We start from the raw sequence: 24436 nt of genomic DNA, 5'->3' as shown, positions 1-24436 counted from the left end.
ACTCAATGCAAAGCAAAGTAGTAGAACGAAAGTGCCGTGAACATCGTCAGATCCAAAGACTCCATTCCCCGTTATGAACTCCCAGCGTTGATTTGTCCGCCATCTTAGCGGCTCCGATACATGGGGAAGATAACAGTTCTCATCAAAAGTTTCTGGAGTGGGAACATCAATTAGTCCTTCCATGGTCGGCAGCGATCGTAGGTTTAACAATCCATTGGTGGCATTGAACTTGTGTTCGTATTCCAAAACACTGGTCAAAGGCTCCGATACCGCACACAATGGGGAGTCTACTTCCTTCATCAGAGTGGCCATATTGGGTGTATCGGTTGTCGCTGTTCTTTTAGTAGTGGAGTAGGGTCTGGTCCAATTCGTAGCATCTCAACCAGGCGCTCCATCGTCGCCTGAATGCGGTCTTCCACGTACACCTGAAGTGACTCAATGGCCGCCAACACCGTTCGCAGCAACGGGCCACTCGTGGTCCGTTCAGCCACTCTTCGATCAGTGTCGATCATGATCTCTTCCCCCCGCGGCTCGATCTCTCAGAGGGGAACGGGCAAATAAGAAGCGGTCGACTGCAGAGGGAGACTTATGTATTGTTTCGATGGTATCCTAGGGCTGCCACCGCAAGCAGAGAACCAAACCCAGCGAACACCAGCGGGCCGGTTACCGGGTCACCGGGCAGGGCCCCCGTCCACAACTGCTAGCGTTAGGCTGTCACCCCTCCTCCGACCTTCACCAAGACAGCCCACCATCGTCCACATCAATTCGAAAAAACGAAAGAAAAATTTCTTTGTCCACACCGGTAGACCGGACCCAATCACACCACCACAGCCGATGTTGTTGAACTGAAACCCGGATGGGCCAGTACTTGAGACCCCGGCTTCCGGGCAGATCTAGGCCGCAAACTTCCACTCGACATATCTTCGTCAGCCGAGCAAGTAGAAATCTCGGGATAACACCATTAATCTCACGGCAGGTTCATACACATTGTGGCGGGGCGCAAAGACAGGATAATTGACAGGATATTCCGGCGAGAGGCCGAGGTCGGCGGAGCCGGGAACTTACGCGGCCATCTTGGTTGCTAGCGTGGCTCCTCTCTGGGCCCGAATTCTTGTTAGCCATCAAAACTCTATACTTTTATCCAGTAGCTGGAGTGTTTGATGCAGGGGAGCTCTTGGAGTCATTTGAGATGTCGAGGGGGGTTAGGCAGGGGCGTCCCTGCTCCCCACTCTTGTCTGCTTTGTAGATAGATACATTTATACGTAGACTTTAGCAAAATATCTGCATTCACCCTATGATTTTTAGTGGTTGGGATACCAAAACTCTAGCTTATGCAGATGACATTGCCTTAGTTTCATCGGAACAGTCCACAGCTCTTGCTGAGATAGAGAAAGAGGCAATTGAGTTTGGGCTCATTTCGGGTTATTTGTTAACCCCTTCCATGCTGATGACGAACCCCAGCCGTCATGCACTACGGTGCTCGTGTGCTGATCACGGCTGGGGTTCGTCACAGGCCCGCCCCTGTTCGTGCTGTTTACAGCACACCAGCGGAATCGCGGCCGCATGGAAAGGGTTAAACAAGGAAAAAACTGTGATTTTGGTTAATAGTGGGATTACCCTGGGGGACTTTCTTGTAGCCACAAATGTGGTATATTTGGGAATCACTATTGTCCCCAATTGGGACATTATCGTTAAAGGAAATCTTGAGCCCGTTATTGAAAATGTAAAAAGGAACTTATGTATGATAAATAACCTACATTTATCCTTGGTATGGAGGTGTATCGTATTTAAAATGATTTTTTTCCCTAAAATCCTTTATTGATTTTGTGCTATCCCTTTAGAGATAGGAAATGTGTGGTTAAGAAACTGGAAGAGTTGGTGTCTCGATTTGTCTGGGCATATGCTAAACTGAGAAGGGCCCTTTAACTTCTGACACTTCCTAGAGATAGAGGAAGTGGGGATTCCCAAATCTTAAATTATATTATTGGGCTACCATACTGCAACATTCTTTGGTTTTACTGCAAGACAAACCACCCCCACAAGTAGGAGTTGAGTACTTCCCCTCCCCTTATGAGTTATTGATAGGTGAGGGGGCTTGGGGAAATCTATGGAGACAAATTAAACTTATTTATTTTAACACCATCAGTGCTGCAGCAATTCCCCCTCTGTGCTACTTCTGATTTATTCCCATTGTTCATGAGCACACGAGCAGTGTACTGCATGACGAGCTAAGCTCGTCATGAGCATCGAAGGGGTTAAGAGTCAGTTTTAATATCTTATTGAATGCTTTTAAAGTTGGTCAATGGCTCGTAAATTAATGGGATTAGGGAAACATAATTTTTATACTCCATTAAATAATAATGGGAACCTTCCAGAGATCTTTGCCGACCAGTTGGGTAAAAGCTGGCTTAAATAAGGTTGATATTTTCTTCTCTCCTAGGGGTATCAAGTCATTTCAAGACATTAGGAATGAATTTGATATTAGCCCAAAAGATTTTTTTAAGTACCTTCAGGTAAGGGATATTTTAACTCGTAAGGGAGGTGTGCCTATGGGATTCCAAAGATGTGACCTGGTGGCCATATTGGTAGATGGGCGTAAACCCCCTATTGGAGGTATTTATTATACCCTCCTTAATAAATGGATTAAAGATTATGTAGATAGACACTCTTTGAAATGGCAAGAGCAGTTTGCTATCCCTGAATCGAGCTTTCTGAAATCCTTTTCTTTGGCTCAATCTGCTTTATTATCCTCGAAGCTGCAAGTACAGAATTATAAAATGTGTTTTGATCTTTACTATACTCCTAGTACGATTATTAAATGGGGGAGGGTAAGGGTTCTCGATGCTCCAGGTGTCAACTTAGGGAGGTGGATAGTGAACCTGTTGCTACCTGTTAAGCGTTCACAAATATTAAATCCGATAATGTAGAGTTTTTCAATGAAAAAAGAAATATGAAGGTTTCCTTGACTCCTGCTGTGATACTTTTGGAAGTATCAGAAGGGGAGAGGCTGGTGGGGGGCAGAGCGCTCTTATTTATTTCCATTTCTATTTTCCAAGAACGTATAACATCAGCATGGTTGCATAATACCCCACCTGTTTTTGAACAATGGCTAGTAATGTATTTGAGAAAAGGGAAGGGCCTTCGGAGGTGGGCACCGCTACAGGGAAGAGTCCCTGATGAAAGCTAGACCGGTTTGTGAAATATTTAGATAACATGATGAGAGGTGAAGGTTATGCACGTTGCACTTTGGTTATGTGACTGGACTTTATGTATGGAATCTGGACCTGGCTTTATGTATTCCCCTTGTTTGTAATCATTTATGAATTGATGTTTAGTACTGTGGTCACTTAATGTTATTTTGATTAATTGTGTAGCGGGGCGGGATGGGGTTTTCAGGGTAGAATGATGGTCTCTTTGTATTACATGGATTATTGAAATGAACTTGATAATAATAAAAAAAATGCAAAAAAAAACAATAAAATCCACTCCTCCAAGACCATAACTACCCAAGACTATCAACACTGATTTTAACCTTGTGATAGTGATTGAATTAGCATGGATGGAGTAGCATGCCCTATTGCCACATGCTTAAAATTTGAGATTAGCTACTAAACCACAGCCAAATAAAATCTTTATTCAGATTGATACAAAAATCCATAAAAGCAAGAAGGAACAAATAATCATATGTTTTACCAAACAGAACAATATAAAAACAAAAATGTTTCAATGCAAAATTACATTGCAAAATTATAGTGCTAATGTTGAGATGTAGATACAGTTAAAAATACATACGTTTTAAAAGTTTCCTTTCACATGGTTAAAAACTCCTCAATAAAGGACTCATTAGGGTAAAATCATTTGACAGATATCTTGAACTCTACCGTGCAAAATAAAGCAGAGGGTCATAAGACATCATACACATAAACATTTCGAGGTTTGGAACATACAATACATGATTTATACTATAAGATACCATCAATAATGCAATTTGAACATGAAAATTAAACAATCGAATCCATATTACAGCTTTCATCATAACACAGTCTTTCTAAATGGTTCAATGCTTTATAGCCTTCTTTATATAGGTCAGAATAGTGCAACATGTATAAGGATCTGACAGATTTTGAAAACATTTGAAGGCTTCCTGATAGTAAATAAGGCCTTGAGTTAAAAAGGAGGGACGCAATATACGGGATCTTATATCATTATAAAATTTACAAAATAGCATGAGGGGAGTGTTATTGGTCTGGCCTTATTATTGCATAGGCACCTTGGTAAATTCACTGGCCACAACTCTGATTTAGGGTTTACAACTAGATGGTGGAGCAACTCTAAGCGTAGTCTAGCTAGCAAAAAGCTATCCTGAGGGATGTTCACATTTATCTGTTAACCTTGTATCCCCTGTTGTTTTGGGCCCAAGCAATATCTCTCCACTGTGGACTTAGGGCCAGATGTAGGTAGCCCTTTACCGATCAGAATCGGCCGAAAATACCGATTTTCGGCCGTTTCCGATCGGTAAAGGGCTATTGAGATGTAGGGGCACATTTTCGGTAATTTTACCGAATCGGTATCATTACCGAATCGGTAAATTTACCGATTCGGTAATATGTACCGATTCGGTAAAATAATTACCGATTCGGTAATATTTACCGATTCGGTAAAATTACCGAAAATGCAATGTAGGTAGGCAATGTACCTTCTGCACATGGCTTACAGAATCGGTATTTTACCATGGAATACAAATCCATGGTAAAATACCGATTCCGGTGTGCATGCACATGTGTGCATGCACACCTATGTCATGTGACAGGCAGACCTGCCCTTAGGGCAGGTATGCCTGCCACATGGCACCTGTGCCTGTTTTGGGGGTGCCAGAGGGTGTCAAAGTGACACCCCCTGCACCCTTGTGAATTCTTTAATTACCGATTCGGTAAATACCGAATCGGTAATGCCTAATCATTCCTATGGGCTTCAAAGCCCATAGGAATGAATGGGCATTACCGATTCGGTATTTACCGAATCGGTAATTAAAGAATTGTTAAGGATTCGGTAACGAATCCAGATGTTGGGACCTACATACCATTTACCAATTTTGAAATACCGAATCGGTAGGATTCGGTATTTCAAAATCGGTAAATGGGATTTACCTACATCGGGCCCCAAGATCTTTACCGAGACTCTCTGGGTGCCTCCATTTCCTCACAGAAAACAGTTCTCAATTCCTTTTTGCTGAATTGCATGATACTAGTTGGATACAAGATGCTGAAACGTCCTCCAATTCCTGTAGAGGAACATTCACATACTGAATCCATAGTATTTTTTCATAATGGTCAAGTTTCAGGCAATACCTTATGATATCTGTAGTAAACCTAGTGCCAGGTTTACTCCAAATACTATGTCATTTAGTCAAAGTGCTAAGATTGATGGAATCTCCTATGTGCATGATATCACGTTTTTTATGGATAATGTAGTCAGAGGTCGAACTTGGGACTACCAAAAGCCCATGTAGGAAAATGTTCTCCTATATCTAGATCAAATTACAAAATTCTCTTGCTCCAGACCAGGTCCCCGTATATTGTAACCAGGAGACATTTGCTTTTATACAATATCACAAGTTCTCTTATGGGTTTACTGCCCAACTTATTGGCAAATCTAAAAACTGCATCTGTAGCACTGATGAATTTTAAATTGGTAGTTTTCAGATGTGGTACCCAATATCCTCTCTGTGAGAACAATATGTCCAGATATAGAAAAGTCTTCACTTGTTCTAGCTTTTTTCTACTTTTTCTTCCTCTGCTACAGACCATACTGTATGTTTTGGTTCAATTAAGTTTTATGTCTCTACCTTCCATGAAAGTTACTAAATTATTTATAAATAACTGGAGGATATTTGCCATCCTAGAAAGCAACACTGCATCATCTGTTTATAATAAAATAGGGATAACATGGGTGCCCACTCTAAGCACATCTGCTTTTACTCTCTGTAGGAGGTCATCCACTCCGTTAATGTATAGTGAAAATAAAAAACGGTTTGAGGACACATCCCTGCCTACTTCCTCGTGTGACCCAGAATTTATCTGTGCACTCCCCATTCTTTCCTGAGCATATGCAGGCTGTTGAAGATGCATACAGCTGTGAAAGGTGGCATTTAATATCTACTGGATCGCCCATATCGGCTAATGTTTGCCACCGTTTTCGGTAGTTCACTAGGTCAAATACGCTACTCAGGTCTGCAAAGCAGAGAGGAATGTGCCCCTCATGTGCCATTGTAAATTTACTAATTATTAGGTGCAAGTTGATGCCCTGCTCCACGTTGCCATTTTCTTTTCTACATCCATATTAAGAGTCTGTCAGTTTATGGTTTTCCTGGGCACAGGATTCTAGCCTCCCTAGTATCACCTTTTTCCATAATTTTCATTAGAGGAATCTAAAAAGGGATATTGGGCAATAACATCTAGAACTGCCCCAATTTCCCTTTTTAAATATAGGTAGGGTAATACTATCACTCGAGTATTTGGGGAAGTGACCTTTTATTGCTGCATTACAGATGTGGGTTAGTATTGGCACCCATAGCGGTGTGTGATTTTTGAAAGCATTGACTGGGACCCCATCTGGTCCCGGGGGGTTCCCAAGCGCACTACTTTTTAGAGCTACACTTACTTCTTCTACACTTATTGGCTTCAGGGGTTCAAAGCCAGCAACATCGAGGGAGTCTGCTTTATAGCAATGTCGAAGTTTTTTATGTTAAAAATATCTTTAAGATGTGTGAAGCTGACACCTCCGTGGTTGGCATGAGGTTATCTTTAACGACAGGAAAATGTACGATTTGCCAGAACAAGATACAGTCATCAGTATCTGCTGCGTGTTCGACACTTGTCCATGCCTGGTCCTGGAGTTGCCTTTTCTTTGTGAATAACACTGACTTGTAATTACTTCTTAGCTCTTTAAACTTTTTCCTATTTCTCGGGATTACCTGTACTGCTTTTCTTAAGATCTGATTCGAATTGGTACAGTGAGAGTTAAACCACCTGTGATCCTTTCTTATTTTACCTGGTTCCTTTGCTGGGATTTTCAAGTTGGCATGATTGCTGCTACTATAGTATAAAATGCCTCCAGCAACCTTTTATAGTTGGCCCCATCCAGTGCATATAATAAAAGCTTCCCAGTTCTCCTTACTATGTTTCTAATAATCTTGTCTAGTTTATACCTGCCCATTTTAGGCTACCACTGTTTCTACCCCCAATTTCAATTGAATGTGCTCAGCCTACTCCCTTCAATTTATCACAATTACCATTGAGCGTGAGTTTAAGTACTGAATGGTCACTGAGAGCTGAGAATGCTATTTTAAAAGATGTATTCAGATTCAGACCTTTTACTGAGATCATTATATGATCGATATGATCGATAATGGAACCAGCGCAACGAAACGCTCCCCCAGAATCTAACAAAGAATTCATCAGTTTCAATTTGTTCATGGAACGTGCATGGTTTTCGAGAAATGGCCCATGATAGTGAAACCTGAGTCTTTTTCCAACGACAAGACATAATTCTGATTCAGGAATCTTGGAAACTGCAATCAACCCCAGTCCAAGGTTTCCATGAACATCAAATATATGCAGAAAGACTCTCAGTGCACGCCCATCCCCGTGGCGGACTATCAACTTATGTAACCCATAAATATAATTGGGTATCTGAGGAAATAGACGTTAGCCTGCAGTGGGCCCAAGTGATCAAAATCACCGAAGCATCGCCACCGGGGATTGAACCATGGAAATTGTTAATATTTAACGTCTACATTCATCCTGACAAAAAGGTACAAAAAGAAAAACACGCAAAGTTATTGTCACTTATCAAGTCCATGCAAAGAACCTACTCGCAATACCCACTGGTAATTTCCGGGGACTTCAATAACGCCCTTATTGATCTAAACAAGGCAAAGGTGAAGATGACGGGAAATAGTAGTGGAAAAAAATTTGCATCCAGATTAAAAGATCACGGTCTGGCAATTATGAATGGCAATACTAAGGGGGACATGCCGGCAGCGGTCATATACTTGAGCCGCAGGGTCCATTCAATAATCGACTACTCCTTAGTAAGCGACGAATTAATCCCCAACATCAAATCATTCCGCATAGAACATCGGGTAGAAAGCAACCACTTCCCACAAATATTAACCTTGAATATCGCACCAAATATGGCGCCAACAACGACCGCCCTTCTGCATCATGCATCTAAGTTCAACTTGAAAAAATTTAAATGGCACGGAGAGGGGTTGGGCAAAATTACGGACTCAGTAAAAGCACATATAGCCAATCTTGGAATCCAAAAGGAAGAGGACCTCGTAATGAGCTGGGAGCAAATGATTCGAGTTCTGCAGCAAAAGTTCCCAGCAAGGGAAGGGAAGCATAGTAACCTCAACACCAAGAAGGAGCCCTGGTTCAATATGGACTTAAGAGCCAAAAAAAGAAAGGTCGCTAAGGAGGTCCGAGCCGTCGCAAGCCAAAAAATGTTGGGGCTAGTGGTAAACAAATCTAACCTGAGGGGAGCAAGGAACATCTACAGGAAGGCATTGAGGGCCGCAAAGTATTCATACAAAGAATCTATTTGGAATAAACTGCTAATTGCGGGAAAACAACCTAATAGCAGGGTCTTCTGGGGCATCATAAACAAGCTTAACCAAGGGGCAAAAATCCTACAAGAAGCCGGGGTTGGAGCAGAAACTTGGATCAGACATGTGCAAATCCTATATAGCAATACATATTCAGGCCTCGTTAAAGATTCAGGGGCAGTTAAAGCCACACGGAGGAACCAAAAGGAGCGACGAAGAAGGACTATTGGAAATCCAACCAGGAAAACCCCCTGAAGGGGTCAACAGACCCAGCTGATTTAATCACTAAAACCAAACTAAGATCTATAATTTCAAGACTAAAGTCAGAGGGTGCAGCAGGACCAAACGGGCTACCGAACGCAATATTTAAGCATGACCCGGATCTGTGGGCAGAAATTCTAATGCCACTGTTCAATCGAATATACAATCTCGCAGAGATACCCGCCTCTTGGGAGGGAAGTATTATCCATCCAATTTTTAAGCATGGCGATCATCGCAATCCCGCAAATGTTAGACTGATATCCTTACTAGACGTAGAGGCCAAACTCTACGCCTCTTGCATTCTTACGTGAATTACAAGCCTGGATATCAAAAACAAAGATCATGCCAAAATTTCAAACAGGCTTCAGGCAAGGAATGGGAACAACAACCAACCTAACCTGCCTGTCTATCCTAACGGACCAAGCAATAGCAAATGGCACTCGCTTGTACGCCTGTTTCATAGACATCAAGTCTGCCTTCGATCGGGTAAACAGAGAGCGCTTGTGGAGCAAATTAGAGAGTTGGGGGATGCCTTACCAACTCCTAAGAGCCATCAAAGCCCTTCATCACCGCATTTGGGTAAGAGTGAAGTTGGGAAATGGAGGCAGTACCACTAGTAGCATCCAAACGCCCCAAGGCTTAAAGCAAGGCTGTGTATTAGCCCCTACCCTTTTTAACCTTTTTCTCTCTGACCTCACAAGCGCGATCGAATCAGCAGATAACCATCCTCCATTTTTGGCAAACAATTCAATACATTACTTACAATATGCTGACGATATTGTATTATTGAGCAAGACACCTATTGGCTTACAAAGAGCTATTAATAAATTAACTCTGTACCTAGAACGGGAAGGCCTAGCACTTAACAAAGAGAAAACCAAAGTTTTCCGCCTAGTTGACCGGAAAAACCTAAAGTACAAATAGATGGCCCAAGGGGCACCAGTGAAAGAACAAGAGCACTATAAGTACTTGGGAATTACAATAACAAAAGGAGCAAATTATAAGGACCACAAAATAGCACTCAAAGCAAAAGTACAATCCTTAATCTTCGCATATCGCTCTCTAAAGGAAAAAATGGATTGACCCAACTATAATCATTTATTAAAAACAATGGCAGCACAGATTATGCCCAGCCTATCTTATGGCTTAGTCACGTGGTGCGGCAAGGAGGTGGACCTTTTAAATGAACTACAAATTAAAATTTATAAAGCGGTCTTCAATCTTCCTAAATCTGCTTCAGCCGCACAAGTCAGGCTTGAATTTGGACTGCAAAATCAGAAATTCCGGAGCATGAGCGGCTTCGTGAACTTCTGCCACAAACTTAGATCTGCAGATCCAGACTCCCTGGACTGGCTAATCTGGGAGGAAATTAAAAAACAGGGGGAAACTGAATCCACGAACAATTGGGGAAAGTATCTGACATTCTGCGTGGAAAAGTTAGAGCTAGAAGTCGTTTGGAAATCAGGGACAGATAAAGTAAGTCTGAAAAAATCCGCCATCGCGGCAGCAAAATGGAAATCTTTTTTTGAGGACAAGGAGTTACTGGCAAAACGGCAGCATGCCTGGACCATCCTGAACTGCTTCACAACCCCAAAAATACACGCATATCTAACATCCCACTTCAGTGGTCATCTAAAAAAGTCTTTTACAGCCTATCGGATGGGGATGCATGTCACAAAGGATTTTCTACCGTCCTGGAAATCATCACACCAGACGAATCAATGTCGCCTTTGCGGGTACAAAACCAAAACACTTGTCCACCTTTTCTGCTTATGTCCGGCCCTGATAAGTCAGAGACGACTCTTATTGAAACCCATCTTCAACGCTGTAAACATTCAATCCTGCAGACACGCAGTCACAAGCTGGCTCGATGGTTCCAACATAATTCTAGCATGCTGTGGAGTCAAATTCTTGGCAGAAGCAAGAAAACTTTTAGACCTGATAAAATAGGAGGACCATTCAGTTGGTGGGCAAACAGGGCCAGCTTAACCCCAGGATTTCACAAGCCCGTCCCTAAACAAAACAAAGGCCGAGAGACAATAATTTTAGTAAATTTTTTAATAAACTTTGTATCGTTATTTTATTACGCGAATTTTGTAACAATTTTAACTAATAATGCAAATAAAACTTTGATAATGGAAGGGTGGCCATTCCTGTGTAATACATTTTCCTCAACATTCTGTTCTAACGATTCCAAGGTTAATTTGTAAAGGACATTGCCTATTAAGACACCATTTGAGACATGAGGGAAATGGGACTCTTCTTTCCCATAGCAGTCTGAGTAGCCACATACTGCATTGGTGGGGCACTGACATTTGCTTGTGTTAAGATCTCCAATCCAAAGATACATATAATCAATACCTACTTTCTTTGTATACACCTCAATTTCCTTTCCCGATTCCATAACAATAATGTTACGTGTGTCGTTGAATACATTGTTGTAGAAGTTAATTAAAATGACCTCATACTTCTGATCAATTAGCAGGTGTACCAGCTGATAGTAGGGAGATTTATTGCATGTGTTTTAGAACGATGGGTTATAGAACAGAGGTTAGAATCACCAAGTCTCCTTTTGCTCGCCCACTAATTGAGGGTGAAGCTGGAATGATCATGGAGACATGACCATCTATATGGAAATCTTCTCTAACCAAGTTTCCTGTAGGCAAATCAAATGGGCAGACATTCTAAAATTAAGTCAGTTTGGGTTCCCAAGTTTACATTTCACTCCTGCAACATTCCAGGATTTGATTACTAAATAATCATAGATATTATTGGTATCCCCCAGCCTGCCCCTTATATAACATTTGGGGTCCTGTGGCTCTAGATCCTGATCACAGATGCTCATCTCTTTGATCTCCTACCGTCAGCCCTGTTCATCTAGGTGAGTCAAAGGGGTAAATCTTTTCAATGCGGTAACGGGATAATGATAATTACGACTCCGGATCTGATACATGTCATATTGACTTTCCCATGACTGATGTGCTCAATTTCAAGGGTTACCTCGCAATGGAAAAGCTGGCGGGAATGTACTTTGGAGGCCTGTTGTGGGACCCTTGTGCATGGGCTGGTTGTTTATGCACTTGGGGGGCATTAGGTGCCCCCCTACATATCCCTGCATCATGTGGCAGGCACCGCATGGTGCCTGCCATGTAGTGCAGGGAAATTCAAACAGCCAGCAGCACCTGCCACAATGTTAAACATGCCATTTGCAGCCACTGTGGTGGCGGTGATTTGTAATGTCATTTGCAGGACCGCCGCCTTATAGGCAGCCGGTCACAATCGTCGGAGATGATGGTGGACAGACTTCAGTCCGTCCATTGTAATGAGCCCCTTTTGACATACAAAGGCTGTGTTCTTTACCATCAAATTTATATCCCACAAATTCATAGATAGTACATAACAGACTAGTTTGAGAAGCCACCCTCGAATCAAGGATGGTTTAATGACCTCTATGCAATTAAATTTAATTGGTCTTTAATGAGTTTAAGAAAAACCATAAAATATATCTTTATTATTCAAAATATAGCAAAATCAAAGTTCAATAACAATGTTACAAACAATCCATGATGCAGAGTTATAGTTCTCAAATTCATAAACAAAGACAAATAATTATAAAGTAAATGAAGTTTGCATATATAAGTTAATAATTCAAACTACACAAAAAGCGATCACTTTATCTTTCCAGAGCATTGAACAAATGAATCAATGCAAAACAGATGTTTGCTGCACATAGTTGCTGTAAAAACGACAATGCCAGTGTGCATTGAGTAAAATGGCATTTTTTGAGTAAGGGTTTCAAAAATCATATTCTAAGGGCTTTATAGTATTTGCAACAAAAAAAACCAATAAAATGGAGGGTACAATGAATAGAGTTGTTGTTACAGGGACAGCATGGAAAGGTAATGAACTCCTGCCACTTTAGAAAACACAACCAGTAAGTTATGTTATGGTATGCTATGTTATGTTATGTAGATTTATAGAGTGCACTATCACCTGGTAGGGTATCCTTGCACTGAGCTGGTATGAGTTGAACCAAATCTAGAGCCTAGGTGGGCTACTTGAAAAGGGAGGTCTTCAGTTTCTTGTGGAATTCAAGAAGTGAGGAGGAGGCTCCGATGTGTAATGGCAGAGCGTTCCATGCTTCATGCGCACTGTAAGAGCAGGTTCAACCACTGGATATTGTTTTCCATATGCGTGAGATGTGTGCAAGTAGAAGTCCAGAGGAATGTAGGTGACTGGAAGATTTGTGAAAAAAGATCTGTTTGTTGAAAATTGGTGGGCCAGTGTTATGTAGTACCTTGAACGTGTGGGAGAGGAGTTTGAATTGTGAGCCATATTAAGGAAAAATGGTTCAATATAAACATATGCTGAGGGATAGCCACCATAATAATATATGGATGAAACCTGTCCTGAATTAACAGCAAAGAATGAGCTCTAACTATAGATTAGTAAAATTCCCTCAGAGCCCATCCCTCATCACAGAACGTAGTGTAAAGGACCTTAAAATTGAATGCTGTATGTAAAATTTTAGCCATCATTTCCTGAAAGAGACACCAGTGGCTCTATTGTTTTCGATATATTAATGGTAAGATGTTTTGCCTTGTAGGGTCATCTTCCTCATCTCACTTCAGCACATAATTGGTAAGGTTTGGGAGCTCTTATGGCACCTGCCAAGTTCTCTTCCTTAGGTCTCGGCTGATCCCTTGGGATGAAGAAAGTGAACTGCTGAAGAAAAGTGGTGAAGAAGAGAAAAAGCTCCATCCTTGCCAGCTGCTCTCCCAAACAGACTCGGCGTCCTGAGACAAAAGGGCAAAAGGGAGAGAAATGTTTAAAAGTGCAATTGACCTTTAGATGTTTTATCTTTTATGAGATGATGTCTTTCCATATCCACACAAGCATCAAAACATTTCATGAAATGGTAACAAAAAAGATGTTTTATCTTTATCAGAAAACCTCCCTGAGGCTGTATTACACAAAGGACCAGATGCATCAAGCATTTTGGCCTCGCAAACGGGCCGATTCACAGAATCGGCCCATCATTTTTAAAGAGCAGGCAGTGGTCCAACCTACCTCATTAATAATCATAAGGTAGGTCATTTGCGATCCCCTAGGAATCACTAAAAGTGTTAAACACACATCTATGCATTCTATTTTTGCGATTTCCTAATTGAAAATTGCAAAGATTCGCAATTAGGAAATCACAAAAGAGGGCCTTCATACATCCAAAATTCCATGGGGGCGCAACAAGAGTGTACACTGCCAGGGCACTTAGGTATTCCAGAAGAGGCTGCAGACGCTGTGCGTCCCCTTCTGTATTACAGATTGCACTGGCGCACAAGTAGCACCAGCAGTATTTCGAAGGGGCATTCTCTCATTTGTATGGTCTCATGCAAATGATGGAATCTCTTTGCCTCTGCGCTCGCACCATATTATGGATGTGGGTGCCAGGGCAAAGAAGCTGTTCGAAGGCGCATTGACTGTCCCACAAAACGGTGGCTCACTTATTATGTGCCTCCTGTGGGTCACCCTCTGGAGGAAAAAAGGGTCCCATGGACCCCTCAGGACATCCGCGTGCAAGTAGATGCAGTCACTCACTGAATCTGCCTGCAGGGGGATCTCTGTCCCCTCTCTCTAATTGAAGGTGTGTGCCACATGCACAGTGAAAACAGTGTGGCTGATTAAAGTAGCTGCTCTGGATTTCACTGAATACATTGCCCCATGGCAGCTCTGAGTTCACAGCTCTCTTGAGGGCAGCACATTAATTACAATCATATGCACTGTTTATGTTTGTGCCTGGTGCACCTGTTGAAGGAACGTGGTGGCGCAAACATGGATAGTGCACCCTATACATAATACAGGCCCTGGTTTCCAAATTCTTTTCAGTTTAATTAGCATGTAAACATGGTATGGACTTTGAATGCCAAAGTAAGGTGTTATAATAAAAACAACTTGAGGGAAATATTGTGATTAATCAACTAGAGACCTTCATTTCTAACATTGGAGGTCAGCGGTGGGATATGACTTGCTTTTTACTTTGACACACAGTGATTGGTGTATACTACTACTTTGCGCAGACCATTACACGACCACATACTGCGTTTTGCTTATTCCTATTTTTGTGATAACCCTTGAAGTATCCACATACCATGTCTCTGTCTGGTGAGCCAGCAAGTGAGGTTGCAAAATTGGTGTTTAAGATTGAGAAGTTGCAGTCTTACAAAGTGGATCAGTTCAAACAGTTGTGCAAAGATTTTGGATGCCCCCTTGTTCAGTGTTTCCTGCATGGCCCATTGCAGTTTTCTGTATGTTAGCCTAACTGTGTAGGCCTCATTTTCTTTTTGCACACGATACTACATAAACATACTTGCTTTGTGCCACATTGCGCTTTCACACTTAACCTACATATGTTTTCGTGTTCTGTTCGTTTTTTAGGATTTGTCTCAACACCACAGACAAGGTCAAACAACAATCTGGCAGATGCATCAAAGTTACGTTTTGCGAGTCCTTAATAGTGAATTTTAAGGAATCGCTATTAAAGACTCGCAAAACGGGATGCATGTAGGAATTGCAATGTTATTAGCGATTCCTACATATTCCTTATTTGCGATTCGGTAATAGCTAATCGCTAATAAGGAATGGCTTTCCCATTCATTCCTATGGGCCTTTATGGGCTATTTTTCTGGGTTTCATGCATTGCATTTAAGGAATCTTATTTTGGGATTCCTTAAATGCAAGAGCAATTTAAGGAATTGCTATTTAGAGATTCCTTAAATTGTGATTTCTGCATTTGGGATGATGCATCCCAAATGCAAAAATACCGGGAGCAAACGGCCAGATTCTGAGAATCTGCCCGTTTGCTCCCGGTATTTTCTTTGATTCATCTGCCTGTTTGTCCCTTGTCATTCTTTCTGGCCAGGCACTAGCACCTAGACATAACTAAAAAATGCAGCTGATGTTTATGCACACACGTCTTGTCAAATAAAAACACACATGGACTAGAGTTCTGAGACAAGAACACTGCATCTGCCGAAATGTGGAACGCTCATCTGTGTCTGCAAAGGTACGGGGTCAGCCACTAATATCAGATATCTTCAATATATAATAAATTAGCTTCAGTAGCAGGGGAGGGTGATTTAGGGTACTCTGTCCTATAAAACGACAGGGCTTTTCATGGTGTTCAGTTTATTAACCATGCTAACAGTATTTTTAGTATGCATTTGTTTTCTAATTGTGGCATGAATGCTGCATTTCTGAGCATGAATAAATAAATATCCTAAATTTCCTTTGTGTCTCCTGTTTATCTTATTATTGACATGTATAAGTGAGAGAGAGAAAGGGTGTGTCCTGTTACTGCGATACCTGTGTGGGTCGAGAGATTTGTAAACTTGGTTGCCTAATCAATTGTTGCTCTGGTAAGGTTAGGAGGGCAAGTGAGGCACTTAGCTAGTCTAAGTTAGGCTCGTAGATACTGAGGTGGTAATGGTGACTCACAGCCTGATTCATTAACGACCCGTTTTGCGAGTCTATAATAGCGATTCATAAGGAATCGCTATTACAGGCTCGCAAAACGGGATTTATGTAGGAATCGCAAAAAAATGCGATTCCTACATATTCCTTATTTGCGATTAGCAAATTGCTAATCTCAAATAAGGAATAGCTCCCCATTCATTCCTATGGGCCAAAAGGCCCATAGGAATGAATGGGGAGTATTCCTTATTTGTGATTAGCAATTTGCTAATCGCAAATAAGATAGCGATTTAAAGGGTGCCAGTGGTGTCCAAAGGACACCCTGTAGCACCCCTTAAATGCAAATTTAAACAGGTGTTGCGCACACACATGTCCAAAGGACATGTGTGTGTGCAACATGCAACTTAGAAAAATGCTTTTAAAAGCATTTTTCTAAGTTTTCGCTATTTACCACGAGGTTTGACCTCGCGGTAAATAGCGGGCCGAAATTGCGAATTCGCTATTTAAAAATGGATGATGAATTGCATTTAAGGTATCTCAAATAGAGATTCCTTAAATGTAATTCCTCGCAAAATAGCAAAATCGCTATTACCGATTTTTGCATTTGGGATGATGAATCCCAAATGCAAAAATCGCACTTGAAAAGGGCCAGATTCTCAGAATCTGGCCCTTTGCGAGCGCAATTCAGCTTGATGAATCAGGCTGTCAGTCCCTACATACCGAAGTGCTATGGTCCCAAGCATAGTTCTGCTCCAGATTAGAATCCCTGCAACACCATTAGAAGCTCTGCTAGGCTGGAGGTGCTTCAAAAGGCGCCACAGGCCTGGCGGGCAACAAGAGAAGCTGGGGAGGCTGAGAATGGTAATATGGATCCGGGGGTGTAGAGCCAGCAAGAGGATTTTGGAGCTCAGGATCTGCCTGTGGGAGACTCTTTTGGGGATGGCGGCAATGTGTCATCTAGGAGTGTGTCCCCAGAGGAGCCGGAGGAAAGAGAGAGGGGCAGGGACAATAAGCTTGAGCTGGAGAAACTCAGGATGGAAAGTAAAACGTTTGAGTGGGAGCAAAAGTAACAAGATAAGGAGAATGCCTTTTCCCTGGAACAGAGGACCCTTGCTCTGGAGGAAAACAAATTGCTTGTAGCCCCTGAATTGAGATTAAAGGAGCTGGACATCAGCTGCCAAGCAGACAGAGTCCAGTTCAAGTGGTGGCAGCGTGCAGCCAGTGCAGTCTGGGTAGTAGGTGCACATTCCAAAGTATCTGGTGCAAGAGTACAGGAAGCTAGATGGCATGCATACTTGGTTTTCAGCTTTTGAGGCATCATTCCACCTGAATGAGGTCCATAACACCCTTTGGGAAAGGGGATCTGGGCAAACACTTTGAGGTAAAGAGGAGAGGCACATTGACAGCCCTAGGGAGAAATACAGCTCTCATCTACACCACATGAAGGATGCTTTGATTACCCAGTATGGTCTCACCCCCAGAGCAGTATAAGGAAAAGTTTAGATCTTTTAAGAAAACTGATTCTCATACTTGGTTGGAATTGACCTCTTTAACGCTCTAGTTTATTTTACGGGTGCATTACTTTTTATTGTAAGCGGTCTACGACTCCATTGGGTATCGTATCCACGGATCATTGATAATTAGGTATCAGGTCCTTACAATCCATGATTACCTTTCTCACCTCTGTGACGCCATCATGTGGGATACAAAGTATTTTGGTTCATTGTTTGGTAAGGGTGGTGGAGTACTTTACCTGCTGCACTCTTTCCTCACCTCTCTTGCAACACTATACTGGTCATTTAAATAATCTTCTGTCTTTCTGTACTTGGGCCTAATGGCCAGGAGGGAGCCCTGAATGGTTGATTCAGAGCCAACTGAGCTGCAGTGTTCTAAACCACTTGCAATCTGTTTAGCACCATCTCATTTGCCACTCCCAGTAGTGCTTTACAATAGTGCAAACGACTGACTTCCAGAGATTGGAGCAGGGTCTTGCACACCGATAGGGTGATAAGACTATGAGAACACTCTCATGAGAACCTTTAGCATACCAAAATAGTTGCCTGGGACGGCAGCCAACCTGGTCCTTCATAGATAAGGAAAAGTCCAGGTATACTCCTTGGTAGTGGGGGTAGGAGCAGGGCCTAATTCTGCCAGCCACCAATCAGGGGACCAGATAAATTGTGCTTTTCCAAACAGGAGGCCTTTGGTTTTATTGGCATTCAACTGGAGGAAGTTCTTTGTCATCCAGTTGGAGATAGCATGAATACCCTCTGCAAAGAGCTGTTTAGTTGTGTCCATGCTATTGTCAAACGAAAACAGGAGTTGGGTGTCATCCGCATATGAAAAAGGGTCAAAGCTGTGCTCTCTGATGATCTTTGTAAGGGTGGCATTGTATATGTTAAAGAACGTGGTTGCAGTGGACAACTCTGAGTGACAGTACAAGGTGGCACAGGTACCCTTTGAATGGGGGGTCTCAGGTTCCTTGAGGGTCGCTGTGAACCCAACCATGCCGATTGATTGTCTACTGGGAAATGACCTGGAGGATTCCATTTGGGGTGAGGTGGAACGCTGGTCACATTTGGAGTTGCTGGGGTTGCCAGGGTGGGTGTGTGAGAGCACTCGGTCAATGGCATGTTTATTGTGTTTTCTTTAAGTGGATCTGCGTTTTCTGTTTAGTATCTTCATGACACACTTACCCCAGTTTGTAACTTCTCAGTGTGTTTCTTACTATTTTTTTACCACCTTTTTCAGCATGCACTTTTACAACACATCAGTCCCAGTGAGTAATTTTTCTTATGGGTCAGTCATGTCTATGTATGTGTGCTCTTTTTATATGAAATAATGATTTGTCTAAACATTATTTTTGTCGTACAGTTGTTTTTAAAAGGAATTTTGTGGTTGGACATTCTAAATCTTGTGTAAAAATTTATTTTTTATGTGTTGATGTGTCCACTATGTGAATGTTTATGTTTTTGAGTATGTATTATCCACAGCCCTGATAAAGTTCAAGCAACCAATCTGAAAGAAACGAGTTGGCTGGATGATGCTATTTTGAGCTTATTGAATAAAACTAATGACAAATTGGATAACTTGCCAGACTCATTATCTTGATAATAGTGAACAAAAAACTGTAATTTGTGCACCATTCCATAAATTTTCTGTTGTTGCTCTGCATCTGCAGTTGCACCTAATGATGGCAGGTGCAGGAATTGTTGTGCACTGACCACTATAATAAGGAGGAAATGGGACAGCCAAGTGTGGTGCCTATAGTCCGCCCTTGGTAGGGCTAATTTATTCACTTGGTTGGAATGTGTTTACCATTTTTGAGGAGCACTGGATGGTTGGATAAAGGAAGGACAGCCAGGTAACTGACTATCAGGGTTTTACAATTAGGTTGTTTGGAAGCACTTGTATAGTCTGCGTTTGCCAGAGCTACACCAGCATATGATTAATAGCCAGATGACTGACCCCTGAAAGTTTGCTCAGGAGGTGAACTGCTGGACGAGTACCAGGGTCCACATGGGTTATGTGGGTGACTCCGCCAAAGATTGGCAGGGTCCCCAGCAGAAGAGTGGGGGGGGGACAAGGGTATACAGAGGGAGTTCTCTAAAGGGCCCCAATCTAGTTCCCAAAGTAAAGGTTCCCATCCCCAATGAGAAAAAAACATGTATCTCTACAGGGTCTGGTGGCTTAGTGGACTAATGCGCCCACTGTAGGGACCTGTGTTTGACCTCATGGTCACAGGTTCAAATCTTGGTGGGTCCACTCAGCCTTTCATCGATCTGAGGTCAATAAAACTAGTACCATTGAGTTGGGCAATAATAAACATCTATTTTTAGCGCCTTGAGACCCTAGCTTGGGTGATACATGCGCTTTACAAATACGCATGTTAAATACACAGGGAAACCTGCAGAAGTGGATCCCCGCAAGTGTTATGCATGTGGTCAGGAGGGTCACATTGAGATGGAGCCTCAAGTGGACAGCGTCACCCACTGGTGCGCAGACACGGGGTGGCCAGTGTAGCGCTTGGGATGGAGTTGGTTCCAGGTGAATGTTGGGAGCCAGCTGAGATGAATGAATGATTTTTAGAGTGCTGGACTCACCCTGGCAGGGATATCTCTGCACTAGCAATGGATATGAGCGAGGAGGTAGTGAGGGCAATCCTTCTTTAAAATGTTCTGTTTTTAATAGTTTTCTGAATTTAAGCAAGTTAGGGCACATACGTAAGGCACTGGGGAGCAAGTTCCAGAGACCCGGTGCTATGTAGGCAAAACCTGGTCCTTCATAGATAAAGAAAGGTCCAGGTATACTCCTACGTTTTTTTGCCTTGGTAGTGGGGGTAGGAGCAGGCCCTAATTCTGCCAGCCACCAATCAGGGGACCAGATCAATTGTGCTTTTCCAAACAGGAGGCCTTTGGTTTTATTGGCATTCAACTGGAGGAAGTTCTTTGTCATCCAGTTGGAGATAGCATGAATACCCTCTGCAAAGAGCTGTTTAGTTGTGTCCATGCTATTGTCAAACGAAAACAGGAGTTGGGTGTCATCGGCATATGAAAAAGGGTCAAAGCTGTGTTCTCTGATGATCTTTGTAAGGGTGGCATTGTAGATGTTAAAGAATGTGGGGCTGAGACATGAGCCCTGAGGAACCCCCTTATTAAGGGATTTAGTTCCAGAGCGGAACATACCCAGATTCCCTGAGATGACCCTTGTCTCACTAAGGGACAGTGACATTGTCCAGAAGACCCTTGTTCCTGAAACACTAAGAAATACAGGCAGTGGGTGACCATCAATTGATAGAGGATGGAAGCTCTGAGAGACACTGGAGCCAGAATGACTGCAGTGAGGTGTCACCTGGTGTCTGAAGAGCAGGTATTCCCCAATATGTTCGACAAAGTAGTTGCAGTGGACAACTCTGAGTGACAGTACAAGGTGGCACAGGTACCCTTTGAATGGGGGGTCTCAGGTTCCTTGAGGGTCGCTGTGAACCCAACCATGCCGATTGATTGTCTACTGGGAAATGACCTGGAGGATTCCATTTGGGGTGAGGTGGAACGCTGGTCACATTTGGAGTTGCTGGGGTTGCCAGGGTGGGTGTGTGTGAGCACTCGGTCAATGGCATCCAGGAAGGCTGATCAGCGGGGACTGGAGCCTGAAAGAGTGGCCCAGATCCCTGCCAGAAAGAGGAGGGGCAGTGGGCATGTGGCAAAACCCCCAGAAGATCCCACGGTCCAGCAACCTGAGGGAGATGCCCTGGAAACTACAGGGGAGCAAGTGGCCAAACTGGGGGATGCGCCTGAGCTGAACCATTGGCAGCAAGAAGGGTGTCCTACCAGGGAGGAATTCTGCCAGGAGGAGAAGAGTGCCCTTCTCTTGATGGCCCGTGACTGCAGGCCGTAGACCAGGCAGCTGGCAAGGAGTCTAGATCACACTGGATTTACTGGAAGAATGGTCTCCTTTATAATGAGCCTAAGGTTGCTGAGCCTGGGTCAGCTCATTGCTGGTGGTAACCCAGTGCTTCAGAGCCTACCTCCTGGGTCTTGAGGTGCCGTTGGCAGGAAAGTCCTTTGAGTGTCTTGTCACCTACTTCTGTTAGCCCCACATGCGCAGAGATTCTTCTACTCATTGTAGGACTTGCCTGACTTGCCAGGCACGTGGCAAGAGTGGAGAGCAATGTAAGGCTCTGCTCCAGACTTTTCCTGTCGCGAGCATCACTTTTGAGAGGGTGGGCATTAACTTTGTGAGGCTTCTGGGCCCCGAGACAGCCATGGGCAACAGGTTTATCCTGGTCTTGATGGACCATGATACCCGTACCCAGAGGCTATACCTCTAAGAACAATGAAGGTGCCTGTGGTGAGCCAGGCATTGATGGGGATCTTTTGCCGTATGGGGTTCTCTAAAAAAGTGTCATTCAACCTGGGTGGCATCTTTCTATGTTTCTTTATGAAGTCTCTGTATGAACAGTGTGGTGTAACCTATAAGTTCACCACCCCATACTACCCCCAATTTAATGGGTTGGTTGAGAGATTCAACCAAGCCCTTGGGACATGATTTTGGGTCTGACATACTCCATGTGGTGTGAGTGGGAGGTCCTCTTGCCATGCCTTCTATTTGTTTAAAAATAGGTACAGCAGAAGGGACTGGGTCCAGCCCCTTTGAATTGTTGTAGGGCACCCTGTGAAAGGAGCTCTGAGTCTGATGAATGAGGGCTAGGAGGAGACTCCCAGGAAGCCCCCCTAGAATGTATTTAGCTACATGCTGGCCTTCAGAAGCCAGACTGCCTGAGTCAGGAAACTCGCTGAGGCAAACCTAGAAGCCAGTCAGGAGTATATAAAACGTTGGTATGGCCAGAATGCAACTCTGGTTGAGTTTCAGCCTCGCCAGAAAGTGTGGCCATAGCCCCAGTGGAGCCGCATGCTCTCCAGAACAAGTGGACTGGGCATTTTGAGGTGGTGGAGCGCAAGAGTGATATCACCTGTCTGGTGGACTTGCAGTCTCCAAGGAACCCTTTGAGGGTCCTCCATGTAAACTGCCTCAAATCTTACTTTGAGAGGTCTGAAGTGACTATGCTCCTGGCAACAGATGATGGAATGGAGGAGGAAAGTGAACCTCTTCCTGACCTCCTGCATGCCAAGGAGCATGATGGGTCTGCGGAGGGTGTGGAAATTACCGACGAGACAAGAGAAGCAGCTAGCAGCCCTGCCTAGGGGACTAAGAATGAGGAAATACCAGTGGGAACAGAGACACAGCTGCAGCATTGCCTAGAGCACTTAGAGTGAGGAATTAAACATGGGAACAGAGATGAGGAATTATTGACTGGACCAGAGAAGCAGCTATCAGCACTGGCTAGAGGACTGAGAATGAGGAAATACCAGTAGGTACACAGATGCATCTGCAGCACTGCCTTGAGGACTAATAGTTAGTTATTAGCACTGGGACATGGGAAGCAGCTAGCAGCAGTGGCTAGAAGATTAAGACTGTGGAATTACCACAGGGAACAGACATAGCTGCAGCACTGTCAAGAGGACAAACAAATGAGTATTTAGCACTGGGACTATTACAAATGAAAGTGCTTGTAACAGAAGTGGGACTAACAGTATAAAGTGAAGCATTTGGCTGGCTGTAAAGTTACCAAACATTTAAACATTTACCGAAAAAAAGTTGCAGTGAAACGCTGCGTAAAGCCATGAAGGCCCTTCGGTAATACACAAGCTGAAGCAAAATAAGGTATGATGAAATGAAATGAGTGGCTGCTGTATCTTCATATAAATGGCATACTTTGGGAAAGGGGACTAAAAGATCCTGTTATTTACAATAAGGCTCTGAACTTAAAGGTGACCACCTCTTTTCCACCATCAGAGACAGACTTACAGAGAGTAGGAATTTGAGATATTTGCCTCCCTCCCTCTTGCAACCACTATGGTTGTCTGATCTCAACATGTCCTTTCCTCTGCAGCCCCTGGGGCTGCTGTACCTTTACAATGAGGAAGAGTGATTCAGTTCAGATTCAGTTATATTTAACATGGAATGTCGCCATTTCACTGGCGTTTCAAAAACAGCAGAATATTTCCTCCGGATTCCTCTATCATCCGTGTACCTTTGTAGTGCAGAAGATTCTCTGAGACCGGGACGCATGTCAACGAATGCATACTATTTTTAAAAGGGCAGCATTCTTTAGTGGTGCCCAAGCGCATGTTATATAGTGTGGAAGAAGTGAGCGTGCAGATGCTTGATTATTTTCTTTGCTTCCTTGGTATATTTTGAACCCGATGCCTTCTACATGAGTACTTCTGCTCCCGTTTCGAGACCCACACAAATTGCCACTGTGGCTAGCTCCAGGGTTGGATTGGGATAAAAAAAATCAGCCCGGGCACACTAAAAAATAGTGGCCTAGATTTAAGCATTGCCTTTCCGCAAAATACTGCTTCAGGGAAATTTTATGAAAAAGAAAGGGGGTGGTGGGCATGTTTTATTAACTTCACTTAGATAAAAAAAAATGCAGATTAGTTCACACTGTTGAGTCACACATGGATGCAAGTGAGACCACTTCTGCTCAGTGCCCCGCTCAATCAGCATATATTAATGAGCTGGCCCAGTGAGAGA

General features: G+C 43.2%; 1 protein-coding gene across 1 annotated transcript in view; it reads right to left on the bottom strand.

Moving 5' to 3' along the window:
- Nucleotides 1-12329: 12329 nt before the first annotated feature.
- LOC147747975 (cytochrome P450 2D6-like) overlaps nt 12330-24436 on the bottom strand; it is a 250654-nt gene continuing 238547 nt past the window's right edge. The window contains exon 9 of the mRNA XM_086957438.1: nt 12330-13665. Within this exon, the coding sequence (XP_086813564.1) occupies nt 13487-13665 (179 nt within the window). The 3' untranslated portion in view covers nt 12330-13486. The remainder of the gene's footprint in view (nt 13666-24436) is intronic.

Source organism: Lissotriton vulgaris, chromosome 1_1, assembly GCF_964263255.1.
Source record: "Lissotriton vulgaris chromosome 1_1, aLisVul1.2, whole genome shotgun sequence".
In the NCBI taxonomy this organism is placed as follows: domain Eukaryota; kingdom Metazoa; phylum Chordata; class Amphibia; order Caudata; family Salamandridae; genus Lissotriton; species Lissotriton vulgaris.
The sequence above is the reverse complement of the archived record's forward strand: the minus strand, read 5'-3'. Positions and strand labels throughout refer to the sequence as shown.